This window comes from Vitis vinifera, chromosome 16, assembly GCF_030704535.1.
Source record: "Vitis vinifera cultivar Pinot Noir 40024 chromosome 16, ASM3070453v1".
Taxonomy (NCBI): domain Eukaryota; kingdom Viridiplantae; phylum Streptophyta; class Magnoliopsida; order Vitales; family Vitaceae; genus Vitis; species Vitis vinifera.
Genome location: NC_081820.1, coordinates 25,135,299 through 25,150,020, shown reverse-complemented (window position 1 = coordinate 25,150,020; position 14,722 = coordinate 25,135,299). Strand labels below are relative to the sequence as shown.

The 14,722-nt window shown below is 31.4% G+C and overlaps 1 protein-coding gene across 1 annotated transcript; it reads left to right on the top strand.

Annotated features, from left to right (window-relative positions):
• Positions 1-8,720: 8,720 nt before the first annotated feature.
• LOC100854309 (rust resistance kinase Lr10) lies at positions 8,721-12,178 on the top strand. Its single transcript, XM_010664519.3, has 4 exons — positions 8,721-9,637; positions 9,773-10,321; positions 10,780-10,809; positions 10,938-12,178. Exons 1-4 carry the CDS (start codon positions 8,944-8,946, stop codon positions 12,047-12,049), a joined length of 2,385 nt encoding a protein of 794 aa, XP_010662821.1. The 5' UTR covers positions 8,721-8,943; the 3' UTR covers positions 12,050-12,178.
• Positions 12,179-14,722: the final 2,544 nt, after the last annotated feature.

Below are 14,722 nucleotides of genomic sequence, written 5' to 3'. Positions count from 1 at the left end.
CAATCTTTTTCATGTTTCCATGCATGGATCAGTTTAAAAAGGAAAAACACATTATTTCTAGAGTTTGAACTTCCATTATTTTACTATATATAGGTCCAAGGTTTACATTTTTTGGTATCCATGCCTCAGTTTAGTCATTTTCATACTGACGTGTGCTTATGGTGTTTTCTTACATGCTTATTGATGAAATCCTCCCTTCCCAAGTCCACAATTCATTCTAAGTTTATCAAAAGACATCAAGGCATCATAGAAAATCAATAGTTCTAATATTGTAACCTCCAACATTTGTAGAAAAAACAAGATTCCATATTTAATCTCTAAATTGTAAATTAAGGTTCAAAACTCAAAAGCACATTCATATAGACAGAAACCTTACTAGCCATCAGCTTTCGAACATTATTAGCACATAATTTTCCCATACATTACAAATGAGCTTAATTTGAGAGTTATACCATGGCAATTAGAGAACCTGTTTTGGGCAATAATTCAAATCATGACAGAATTTTTTTGGTCTCCATCTCATCCTTGTAGCAACATGTACCTTACTCATGCCATTCCACTTGTGTGGACCTGCCATAATCTTACCAATAACATGCAAAGTAGACAGTAAGATTGAACAAGAAATCAAAATTCCTTAAGTTTAGAATCTTATACTGTAAACAGAGTGGAACTATGAGTGTCCAAGTGTGGTTGCTTGTCTAGAGTTGAAAATTTGGATGATTATTTGGAGGTTCTATTCAAATTCTTGGGCAGAATAATTAGAGAATGAAAAATGATTAAGAAATTTGGGCAACAATAGAGCAAGTAAGAAAAATTCAGATCTGAAATGAGGCATGAAATAGACTAAGAATGATAATTACTTCATTTGCAACCCTTGTAAGGAGATAACTAAGTCTCCAAGTGTATTATTACTTTCCCAAAGATTTTGGCCAACCCTTAAATTTGTAAATTAGGTTTGAAGTTTTTAAGGATCAACAAAAACTGATTGTCTTAATATCGAAAAAAAAAAAAGTTGAGGCTACAACTATTATCACAAGCAAATAATTATCATTATGCAGGTCTTCTAATTTATTTTAAATGCTTCAAACTTCACTTGCTTAGACCTGTCCAACAACTTCTTCGGCAATCAGGCGAAGAACTTAGCCTTTAAGATCAATAAAAATAAACATTCCACATAAGAACTTGGTTTTTTTTTCATTTCTTTTGACAAATGTAAAATTTTCGTAATTTGAAAATTTTCACCTTAAGCATAATTTAGTGATTATTTGACTTGGATAGCTACTTATAAGTACAAACCATCTTTAAAGAATAAATTACTAAACTGCTTAGGCCTGGAACATGTAATAAACACCTAATTTAAAAAACCAAAATATAAAGATTGTTTTAGTATAATAAAAAATCTAGTTGCTTTATAATAAAAACATAAAGCAACGTCTACTGGTATTTTCAATTTGTCAAAATATGGAATGCAGACATAATAATAATAGAATTTAAGAGATACCAAACTAGTGATGCAACATAATGAACCTATTAACTTGTATTTTAAAAGAGAACCTTAGAAAGGCCATACTTAGGACTCTAAAATTTTCATTCTACTCATGATCTAACCAGGGGGGATTTTGGAAAGATCATAACCTCAGAGAAAGGCATCAGACTAATACTTGCATGGAAATTTGCACAGGATTTCAGATTCCAATCATTGAGTTCAGGGCAGTTCAAATACAAAGCTAGCAAGTAAATTCACAAGTTCAATATTTGAAGACCAAAATTGACTCAAGAAGATGCTCTATATGCTTAATTATCATTTTAGGACACTTCAATTATGTAAATACAAGAAAAAAAATTATTTTCTGTTTCACTCATTTTTTTCATTTGTTTCTTAGAGAAAACTTAATTTCAATGAAATTTTTTCTTTCCATAGATTGGTTTTCTCTCCATAAAGTTTTTCTTTTCACCCTTCTAAATAAATAGTTTTGTTATGTTTAGTTGTTGTACCACCCCCTTTCCAAGTAAACAATTTCAATGAAATTTTAAAACTGATAACCTATGCACAACAATCATTAATGTTTCACCTACCAAGAACAAGTTATGCTATTATTCACCTAATTACAAGTAAATTTCACAATCATCTCATAATTAGAGTGAAGAAAAAAATCATTTTCTTTTCTGTTATTATTTTTTAATATGTAGTTAGCTAATGTTTCAATCAATGTGATCTTTATATAATATGCTTCTACTTAGGCTCATTTATTTTGTTTTAAGGTCATTCTTATCTTTAAACTTAAGTCTTAAAATATAATAAAATAATAATAAAAATAAAGTTCTATTTAAACCTAAGTCAAATTAAATTTTATTTAGCTTTAAGATAAATTAAACAAATCTCATTTGAGAAATTGAGGCTTACAACATCAATTTCCCTTTTTACCAATAATTTTCTTATTAAGAAATGAGATGCTTTAGAGAGTTACTAATTTCCTTATTCTTAAGAGAAATTTCATAAGAAAAACTAATCATATGATTCATGAAGAAATAAATAAAATCAAAATCAGATTTTGGAGAGCCTTACATTAGTCAATAAAGGCATCCTTTTTAAAATTGGAAAATGTAGGAGATACCAACTTAGGTTTCACTAGGAATGTAGTATCAAATTCCACAAAGGCAAAATTCTAATTGAAACTCACAAAAAAAAAAAAAAGAATTATTTGAAAGTTTGAAGGTGGATGCATCAAGAAAGATATATAATTACAAACAAACAAAAAAAGATCTCTTATGATTCCAAGTTGCAGTCCCTTATGTAAAATGATGCATGAATCGGTTTCTTTCCTCATTGGCCCCACAGGGACCTAGTCAAGTTTTGAGAGGCTGAGTGTCAGATGCCATTCATTGTCATAATTAGAGTCGAAAAAATATGGTAAGATTCGTGATACAATGACTAAGAAATTTTGCTACTCCACTTGCTTTGCATTAGTAGAAGGTCCATCCATAGATGTCCAGACATAAATATGACTTGAAGTAGAGATGGCAACATGCAACTAACAGAATTGATTGATACCTAATAATCCGTGGAGAAAGGTGTATAGATAAGATAGAACTTATTAAACTAGCTTGGAGGTTCATAAATTTATAAAAATCAATTATAATATATACTTATACAAAATATGAGTTTTTTTTCTTTGTTATTTTTTTCCCTCCTTTAAATTTCAGATTTGATATTAATAAATTTCTGGATTTGCTTTTGAGATCAACTTTAGTTATGTTAGTTCTTTGAAAAAACACACAAAAAACCTTCCATCATGCTTTGCAATGAAATTTCCACCCTAAATCCCCTTTAAATAACATATAATTGTCTTAGGTGGAGAGCATAAAAGACTATTAAATTGGTTCAATCTATTTAGTAGCAACAAAATATCAAAGCAAAACCCTAAAACATGCATTTTCCAACAATTTGACAATTTGCAGTAATTATCGTCTATAAGAGGGAGGTTTTTGTTTTTTGTTTTTTTGTTTTTTTTTGTTTTTTTTTTTGCTCAAATGGGAAAGAAGGGAATTCAAGTTCAAGAGTAGTCATTTTAATTACTTAGGAAATTCATGTTTTAATCCAATATTTAGTAACAATGTCTAAAATATGTATTTAATATAATAAAAAAATACATGCACACATACTTAAGACAATTATTTTAAGGAATTCTAATCCTTCACCTATTAAATAGGATAATAACTTGCAAGGACCTCCTCCTTTCACAAGCATGTGCGTATGTCTAATAATTTGATAGCTCCTCGTGCTTGACTAGCTATAGAACATTACATATAGAAAAATCAAACATTGTGGACAAGTTGATGTACCTAGTCACCCTCATACTTCAATACTAACTATAATGGTTAATTAATGCTATAGAAAAATCAAACATTGTGGGTAAGTTGAGTTGATGTACCCATTCACCCTCATAAATTAATACTGATTATGATATTCAATGCTATAGAAAAATCGAACACTAGGAGAAAGTTGATCAAAGCATTTAACAACCAATTACGAACTATAGAGTGGTGTTTTGAATCTTAACTTTCACTAATGAGCCCCAATGCCCTAAACACAACCTAGCTAATAGAAAATTTAGCTTAATTGATTTTGAACTTGTGATTCAAACTTATATTTTCCCATGTTTAACCATCATCCAAGTGCAAGGAGAAGCAAAAGGTGGACTGGTCAAGCTGCAACTTCAACAAGTTCTTCACAAATCGGGTCCAAATCTGGAAAAATGATGTTTGATGATCCAATGATATTTGAGCAATCTAGAGAAAGTAAGAGGGGAAAAACATGGATTAGTGGACTCAAGAATTAGTTAGGCTTATTATGGTAATTAACCATGTACACTTGGTTTATATTAAGGTGAGACACATTTTTGCCTCTCTTTAAAAGTGATATTCACCACTAGCATGTGTAGTTACTCTTACTTGATTGAAAGGTCATCCATAGAGTCATGTGTAGTTGAACTATAAATTGGGTTGTGAGAATATTCTTGGACATATTTATTAAAATATCATACATGAGAAATACATTACAAGGGAACAAGAACTTCAAGAATCTAACATCAATTAGAATCTAACATTGATTGAACCACTGGTATAATCATTTGTTCAATTAATAGAAATATAAATAGAAATGCTATGATGATGAACAACTACAATATGAATTTTTATTAAATTATAAATTCATAATAATTTGAACATGTAGACAATTATTTTTACTTTAGTTTTGAAATTATTGCCAACTCTTGTTGAAAAACTTTTCTTGGCTTGCTCAAGTTTGTCTTTGTTGGAATTGTTGAAGTAAAAAGGTTAGGAGGCATGGTTAACTCGTCTCATTCTCCTTCCAATATCTGAACCACAATTTTCATGGAAGGACGATCCACTAGACACCATTGAATACATGAAAGTCCCATAATTGTTAATTTCTTTGCAACCTCAACATCTCATTTTTCTTCAATTTGAATATGCAATTCTTTCCTTATATCTAAATGATTATAAATCCATTCTAGGAAGTATACTTGGCTAGTACTCTCCACACTAACATCAATGTTCTTCATTCCTCCAACCATTTCAAGTAACAACATTTCAAAACTGAAAATATCTAACTTATAAGACACATTCCCAAAATTTCTAGATAACACTTCGGGAGCGATATAGCCCCCATTGTTCCCCTTAAACTGTCATAGAGACTGCACTTTGTTCCTTGGAGCACAATTTGGCCAAACCAAAGTCATAAATCTTTGGATTAAAGTTGTGATCAAGTAAAATATTATGAGGTTTGATATCAACATGGAGGATTCTTTGATCACAACCTTGATGAAGATACTCAATTCCTTTTGCTATACCTATAGCAATTTCTTGAAGTTTCTTCCAACCAAGTGAATAGTTCTTAACCGCTCTCGAAAATATGAACTTCTCTAATGACTCATTTGGTAAGTACTCATAAATTATAACTCGTTTAAATCTATCAACACAAAATCCAACTAAGTGAACTATATTAACATGGTGGATTGTACACATTGTTGCCACTTCATTAATGAACTCTTCCACATTTTCCTAAGAATTTTTGACGATTTTTACTGCAACAAAAACTTCATCCGAAAGCTTTCCTTTGTATATGGTTCCATATCCTCCTTTTAATATCAGCATAGGAGTATCTTGAGGGCTTGAGAGCTTCATAGTCTTCTAGAAACTTTTTAACCTTTACTCTATTATCTCTTTCTACTTTACCGGTGTTCAATGCAATGTTTAGTGAAAAAAAGAGTTTAGTGCTTGGAATTCTCCTCCATTGTCAGATTGGAGGCTTTTAATTTTGAGATTAAACTGATTTTCTGCCGAAGTTTTGAATTTACAGAATGTAGAAAATACTTGGTCTTTTGAGTTTAGAGCATATATCCATGAGAAGCGAGAAAAATAATCAATAGGGAGTAAAAAATATTAGGCACATGTTGTTGAGAGGGTGGGAGAGGGACTCTAAAGATCAGTGTGGATTAGTTCAAGAGGTTATGAAGCTTTGGATGTAGAGAGTGGAAATGGTAATCTATGACTTTTAGAACATTGACAAGTATTACAAACTTGACCCTTGTTGAATGAACAAGGAATGTTACATGATGAAAGAATTTGTTTCACTATAGGTGCGACTGGATGACCGAGTCTTTTGTGCCATGTGTTGAAATCAACTTGGGACCGAGCAGTGAGAGCTAATGAGCCGGAGACAGACGCAGAGGAGGACTTGAAACCAAGACTGGGGAATTTATACAAGCCACACTCAATGGTTCCTTGAAGGAGTATCTTCTGTGCGTTCTTGTCCTTAAATAAAAAAGAAAGTAGGATGAAACTCAAAGAATGAATTGTTGTCTTGGCAGAATTTTGAAACACTGATCAAATTTGTGGCTAAGTGAGGAACATGAAGTTCTTGTTGTAATCTGAATGTTTTATGAGGGGTATGAAGACATGTAGAACCAACATGAAAAATGGAGAGTTGCTTACCGTCTCCAATGGTGACTTTGTCATGGCCTTGATATGGATGAGGATCGACAAGATGATCTCTATTCTAGGTTAGCTGGTGAGTTGCTCTTGTATCAAGAAACCAAGAAACCAAGAATCATTGATGGTTGACGAGGGTGATACCATCATTGCATGGACATCACTGCTAGTAGATGTATGAGAGGCAGATTTTGCTGAGCTTGATGACAATACATCTGATTTTTGGGAATTAATGGCAAATCTGTGATAGCATGTGATCACAGTATGACCAAGTTTGCCACATAATTGGCATTGAGGTCTGTTATTACTGTGATTGTTGCGGTGTTCTTGTCCATGACCTCTTGGGCATCCTCTTCTTGAAGGATGAGAAAAACCATTTTGTTGATGAAGAGAAAAATTAGTTCTGTTATTCTGGGATGTTCTTGATTGAGTAGTCCGACTGTGAGAGGCAATATGAGCAGATAGAGTTTCTTCTTCTGTGATGGAGTTTTGAAATTGGAGGCGCTGCTCATGTGCGAGCAGAATGCTGTGGACGGAGTGGAGAGATACTTCATCTTCTTATTGTAATGGCTTAACATGTGTAGGGACTAACCTGAGATGGGAGGTTGGGCAGAAATCACTTCTTGTGTATTCTGTAGGTTTGAATATTCTGTTGTAGTAGCCATGTTGAATATGGACTGCATTCTTATTGTAATGGAGTTCTATCAACATCAAGGTTGTAGATAATGGAAGATAGAAAAAAAAAAAAAAATTGCTCTGATACAATAAAAGAGAACAATTATGAAAGAATACAAGACTTGTATACTGTTATTGCAAGGAGTTTTTATATACAGGTTTGGTTTAACCACTATTCTAACTGCTTGCAGGTGTAACTATCTAACTGATCAATACATTAGTTTGTTGAGGAGCTGTTGATGCTGTTAGTAATTGCCCTTCATGGGCATAGTGTATTGTTTTAGTATAATATATATCAAATGGAAGCCTTCTTAGAGCAAGAATTTTTTAACATTATTCAAGTTATCAAATACATTTCTCCATTTCCTTGGAAGTTAGATCCATTTGTCTACAGATTCTGCAAAAATAATTATCAGGTTGCTCATAGGTTATGCATCTGTTTCTAGCAATCCCTGGCTACCAAAGATTAACAGTGTCAATTCCAACATTTCTTTTGTAACTAATTCTAGATTCTTTCTCTTAGAGAAGTACATTGTGTAACTTGATATTCTTTGGTGGCTACGATAACATCCATAGATGGTTTGATTGCATCATTTCATAGTCTTTAGATTTAAATCTTAATTTTTCACTTTATATTAGAATAAATCATGCTATCAAGTCAAAATTCATATTTTTTTTCATTCTTAGTGGACGTTTGTTTTTTTTGGTTTTTTGCTAAAAGCATTTTGCTTTCGGACTTTAGATTGTTTATTTTTTTTACTTTTTTATGACTTATTATAAACTTTTTTCTAAATAGAAAAAACCAAAATATTTTGTTTTTTTCTAAATAGAAAAAAAAAACATATTAATTTTTTTTTTACTTTTTAATACTTAATAGAAATAAAATATTACAAAAACAAATAACCTAATACTGAACACTATTAAGGATTAAAGTTTTATTTAGAGTTAACTAAAAAAACAAACACCACCTTAGTCTAAAATTTTTAGAGTAAATAAAAATTCCAAAATATTCAAATGGTCTTCTACAAAGGGTCATACTTCAATAATTTCTTTGTGGTCCATTTTACATATGGTCCATTATTAATTTCTATTTGATTAAATTGACTTTGAAAATAAGAACCCAATGAGCCAATTTCCACAAAAAATTCCACTAAGAAGTTCTCACCTTTTCTATATGTCACATCTAGCTCATTGCACATATCCAACGGCAAAGGAATCGATCAAATCCTCCAAATGTAAGGACAAACCTCAATGAATGCCAAGATTGACTAGGGGGTCTTCGTTTGAAAAGTTCAAATGTAAGGAAGAACATAATAATAATATCATAATGATATAGAAAGTAGTAATATATATGTCTTTTAAGACTTCAACATGAAAAAAAAAAAAAAAAATCATTTATAATCAACAAGTTATCAATGTTGTCTGAACTGCATTTTATACGCTTCAAAATTCTTGTAAACTAATAGTAATTTATAATAAACAATATAAAATACAAGTAATGGTTACATATATAATTAGACCATATTTTCTGACCTCTACTTATATGGATCAATTTCCTAAAATAGTGTATCAAACTCTTCTTCACACCGAATTTTGAGAGTAAAGTCACTTGGGAGGTGGTCTTTTCTTAATTCCTATCTCCTCTTCCACTTCTTTTGTCTTGAAGAGAGATCTCTTCTTGGTAAAAATCTCAAAATTCATACAGAAGGCCTGAGGATCAGTGTAAAAGCCCTAGATATAAGCAGTTCCTTAAAAATGGTGGAACTCCTCTATTTCTTTTGCTTATTGTTTGTAAGTAGTATTAATTGTGCAGAGATTGGAGCAAGCAAAGACGAGTGCATGGTATCAAGGTGCAGTGATCAGGGACCAGCCATCCGGTTCCCGTTCCGGCTGAAGGACCAGCCAGAAAACTGTGGCTATCCTGGGTTTGAGTTGTCTTGCACAGAAACGAACCAGACTATACTTGATATGCCATCTTCAGTAAAGCTCTCCGTGAAGAATATAAAGTACAAATCTAGGGAAATTGTCGTCGAGGACCCGAATAATTGCCTTCAAAGTCAGCTTCAAAACCTCAGATTATCTGCCTCTCCTTTCCACTTCAAACTCAATCATTCCTTTGAGCTACAAGCCTTTACCTTCTTCAATTGTTCAGCAAATCGTTCAGATTCAAGTTATTTTAAGTCCATCAAATCGTTCAGCAAATCTTGCAGTTTTCTCCCAGGTAATCCACTTTATGCTGTTGATTCCAGCACTAGTCTCACTGATTTGGATGTATCCTCTTGCCGTAGGATTTACAACCTTTCACTCCCGACTTATTATATATATGAGGGAGAAAATAGGCTTTATTTGAAGTGGGAAGAATCAATATGTGGAAACTGCGAAGCAGAAGGTAAGAAATGCAGACTCAAAAAAAGCAATGGCAAGAAACCTGAAACGGAATGTATCACAGGTACTGTATTCATTTCCTATCCTGGTTGTTTCATTTTCTTTATATATATATATATATATTTTGCCTTTTCTCCCCCATTTTTACTCACTATAGTCCTCTCTTTATCTTTGTTATTGTTGTTGAGAAACCTGGCAGATACTAAAGTAAGCCAAGATGAGTGCATGGCATCGAGTAAATGCAGCGACCAGGGTCCAGCCATCAGGTTTCCCTTTCAGCTTAAAGACCGCCACCCACACCACTGTGGCTGCCCTTTGTTTGAGCTATCTTGCACAGAGAAGAATCAGACGATGCTGGAGCTGCCGCATTCAGTAAAGTTCTTGGTAAAGAATATAAACTACAAATCTCAGCAAATTCTCGTCCATGACCCTGATTATTGCCTTCCAAGACAGCTTGGAAATCTCGATTTAGCTGCCACCCCCTTCAAATTCTCTGAAGAATTGGAGAACTCCACTTTCTTCATTTGTTCCTCAGTAAATGGACAAACTTTTGGCGAGCGTGTCCCTTGCCTTGATGTCCCTGGGTACCAAGTTTGGAAGTTTCCATCTTCAGAGGTCATGAGTTTCCCAGAACTGTTACCGTGCGGCAACAAGATGTACGCTTCATCACTTCCTAAGGATGAGTATGGGGAAATAAAAAATAATTTTCATCTCAACTGGACCACTCCTTCACACTGCAAAGGAAAAGGTAAAATTCATTTTTCCTGCTCCTAAAAATAAATAAATAAATAAACACAAAGAAAATCACAATATCTGAAATATTCTTTTTAGAACGAATTTTAAAATTATTTTTTAAGAGTCATTTTAAACAAAAAATTCAAGATATTATTATTATTATTATTATTATTATTAGCAACTTATGTTATTTGTTTCCATTTTGTATATATATATTGCTTCGAAATTGGTACACCAAAAAAAAAAAAACTAGTGGAGACTGATTGGTGTAGCATTGTTTTAAAATTCAGGCCGTTCAGGATCCCGACGAAACTAAATTTGACTAAAAAATGTTCCAATGAAAGGACAGAAAGATCCAAGTCTAAGAATTGAAAAGAACAACAATAGTAAAATCATATCAGATTAGCATAAGATACTAGCATTTGTTTTAATTTCATAGACAACAAACTAATAACTTATCTTTCTTTGCAGGTGCATTAATAAAACCGTTGATAGTTACAGGTAATTTTCTATTTGCCCATATTTCAGTTATTATTAGGGACCATGAAAAATAAGAACAAGAAACTTGATTTTTTTTTTTCTCTTCATTTCCCAAAAAACATTCCTGATTTTCTTCCATGCATGCACAGGCGTAATAGTTGGTTTTCCTCTGCTCATGTCAATTATCATCGCACTATACAAAGTCTATGATTCAAATAAAATGGGAAGAGAATATAAGATAAGGATTGAGAAGTTTCTGGAAGATTATAGAGCTCTTAAGCCCTCAAGATACACCTATATTGATATAAAGAAGATTACAAATCAGTTTAAGGACAAATTAGGTGAAGGAGGCTATGGAATTGTGTATAAAGGAAAGTTATCCAATGAAGTTCTTGTTGCAGTAAAGATTCTAAACAATTCCAAGGGAAATGGGGAAGAGTTCATTAATGAAGTAGGAACAATGGGTAGAATTCACCATGTTAATGTAGTTCGTTTGGTCGGATTTTGTGCTGAAGGATCTAAACGAGCTCTCATTTATGAGTTCCAACCAAATGAATCTCTAGAGAAGTTCATTTTCTCAGAAGCAGTTAAGAACCATTCTCTTGGTTGGAAGAAGCTTCAAGGTATTGCTGTAGGCATAGCCAAAGGAATTGAATATCTTCACCAAGGTTGTGATCAAAGAATCTTACATTTTGATATCAAACCGCATAATATTTTGCTTGATCATAACTTTAATCCAAAAATTTCTGATTTTGGTCTAGCCAAAGTATGCTCGAAGGAACAAAGTAGAGTTTCTATGACAACGGCAAGAGGTACGATGGGTTATATCGCACCAGAAGTTTTATCTCGAAATTTTGGGAGTGTATCATATAAATCAGATGTCTATAGCTTTGGAATGTTATTGCTAGAAATGGTTGGAGGAAGGAAGAACATTGACGTTAGTGTGGAGAATGCTAGTCAAGTTTACTTCCCGGAATGGGTCTATAATCATTTAAATCAAGGCGAAGAGATACACATTCGTATTGAAGAAGAGAGAGATTTTGAAATAGCAAAAAAGTTAACAATTGTGGGACTTTGGTGCATTCAATGGTGTCCAATAAATCGTCCTTCAATGAAGGATGTAGTTCAAATGTTGGAAGAAGAAAGAAATAATGTAACCATACCTCCTAATCCCTTTGCATTTACAGGTCCCACAAGAACAAATATCAAAAGTCTTCAACGACCTCTTCAAGAGTTGACAGTCATTTCAGAGTTAGAGTGAAAAAAGGTGTCCAGTTTTATTATTATAGAGTGTAATTCAAATAACAAGAATCATGTCTTAATAGTTCACAATGTAATTATTTCTATTTGAAGTAGTGTTTGTACAATAGATTACTCTTGATTCTCTATCTATTTACATTAGATTTGAGAAGTTTTAACGCCCATATCATCAATTTTCCTTTTCCATGCACAGAATAGGTGTTGGAAAATAACAAATTTTGAATCAAGTCCTTCATTCTTCAAAGAGATCGAGCAGGCGTTGAAATTAATAAGCCGCTTGGAATGAGCTTATTAAATTGCCTTACTTTCAAGGAAATTTCATAAGAACAAGTTATAGTGATTTGCAAAGAAATCAATGAAAATGGAAGAATGAATCAAATATTTCCCATTAATATATTATCTATTACTTTTTAATTTTGCATAGTTTTCATGTCAACGCCTTAGGAAGTAGTATGCTTTTGTGCATCGAAAAATGCAAAATATACTTATAAATTCTCCAATTAGAGTAAATGGGTTAAAAGAAAAACACAAACAATTACATTAAAAAAAAATATAAAAAATTTAGAAGAATTAAAAATTTATTGTCTTTTGCCACTCTTGTTCAAATAACTCTAATTTATATCCCACTCTAAAAACTTCTAACAATAAACATATAAAAACTCCTATTAACAAAATATAGAAATCTTATATATAGAACTAAGTTACTTAAATATAGAAATTAAATCATTATTCAAAAAAAATATTTTCTTTGACTTATGGAAACTAAATGTAAATCTCAAGGTTTTAAAAACCTTACTAGATGGACCGGTTAAGAACTAGTTAAACCATCAAACCGAAGAGAACCGAGCGGTTCAAATTTTCTACACTGGGTTTTTTTTTTTTTAATCACTTTTGGGCTATTGGACCATGCTTTCTCTCATGGCCCAACGACCACTTGTGGGAACTTACAAGCCAAGGGTTTGAACTTGGACCAAAGGTTCAAGATAAGCATGGTTCCACCAACTTGCTGCTCATCAATTTGTGTGAGGAATTGTAAAGAAGATAATAATATATATATATATATATATATATATATATATATATATATAAAATGACATAATACTCTTCCATTTTCAATATATATTTTCACATTTAAATATTATATGTTTTATCTAATAAAATTTAAAATATTAATATATTTATATAAAAGATGAAAAAATAAAAATTATTAATTTTCAATTTGAAATACATTTATAATTTTTAAAAATTATTTTTAATTTTAATAAAATATGAATTATATATTTATGACATCACTAGTTCGACTGTAATTCAATCATCGATCCAATCACTGAATCATGAACTGATAACTTTTTCGATTCAATGACTAGTTTGATTCTAAAAACATTAATAAATTTTAACTTATAGAATCTTCTTAAATTAAAGTTTAACTTTCTAACATACCTCCATAAACTTGATTTGTATCTCTATATAATATTCTTAACCTTCTAAAATCTTCAAACAAAGAGAGATTGAAATTGTAGTTTCTATGTCAGATAATTTGTGGATGTGAGTTTGAGAGAAAGTTGAGTTGCAACATTAATGGTGATAAGAGTACGGTGAAGCATGTTGGTATCATGGATGATGACGCAATTGGTTCATCATTAGCCATGAATGTTGAGGCTAGGGTTTAGGATTAAGAGACTACCATATTGAGAAAGAAGATAGAGAAAAGATGACATAACCTGATAAATATTTAAATAAAGGACAAGTCTAATATTATTACTCTTATTCAAACTATCTTCTATTATAATTCAAACACAAGTCTATTTCCTACTTTAATTCGACCTTTATCTTCTATTTTAATTCTAACACAAGTATATCATCTACTCTAATTCAAACTAATAATAAATAAATAATAATATTTAAATTAAGGATAAATATTAGCTTTTATTAACATAAAAGACATTTATAGGAAATTATTTAAAATTACAAATTATTTATTCTTTTGATATTATATATAAATATAATTTCATTTTATAGATTTTTTTTTTTTAAGAACTAGCTTCAAATTAAATTTCACATCAAACAACAAAATTTTCAAGAATATTATATTTTGAATTATTTAAATTCGATAAATATTTAGGAACAAAGATATTATCTAAAACGAAATTGATCCTAGGTCAATTCATTAATTCCTCTTGTCCTTGTTGATCATTCTATGTTGTAGGAACAAGCTTTTTATCACCAAATGTATTCTTTGATAATAATAGAAAAATATATATATCCAAGAAAAATATAGGATATTTGTGTTTCAAGAACATGATTGATCCTCTTTGTAGAATGAAGTTAGAGAGATGAATTTAATTTGTTTTAGAATTGAGGATTAAGGTTGTTCTATTCTTGCTTGAGAGAAATTAATTTTTCCTTGAAGTTGATTGTCCAATTAAATGAATACAACTTCTTTTTTCTGTATGAAATTAACCAAGTCTTGTTTTTTATTTGGCTAAGAAAGGATTCTTCCCTCATTGAAGATTGTGTTTACCTCTTTCGCATAAACTTCTTTTTGCTCCTATCGAGGTTATTGATTCTTCATAATCTCTACTCACTATTGATTTACTATCAAATAAATCAAAAAAAGAAAAAAAAAAGAAAAAAGAGTCAAAATGATAGTCCATTGTCTATTAGGTACATCTCT

What these genes read in the sequence shown, in the direction of transcription:
- LOC100854309 (XM_010664519.3), top strand. Translation starts at nt 8,944, where the DNA reads ATGGTGGAACTCCTCTATTTCTTTTGCTTATTGTTTGTAAGTAGTATT. An exon ending in TTCACACTGCAAAGGAAAAG is followed by an intron (nt 10,322 to 10,779) that starts GTAAAATTCATT and finishes CTTTCTTTGCAG; the next exon opens with GTGCATTAATAAAACCGTTG. An exon ending in AAAACCGTTGATAGTTACAG is followed by an intron (nt 10,810 to 10,937) that starts GTAATTTTCTAT and finishes ATGCATGCACAG; the next exon opens with GCGTAATAGTTGGTTTTCCT.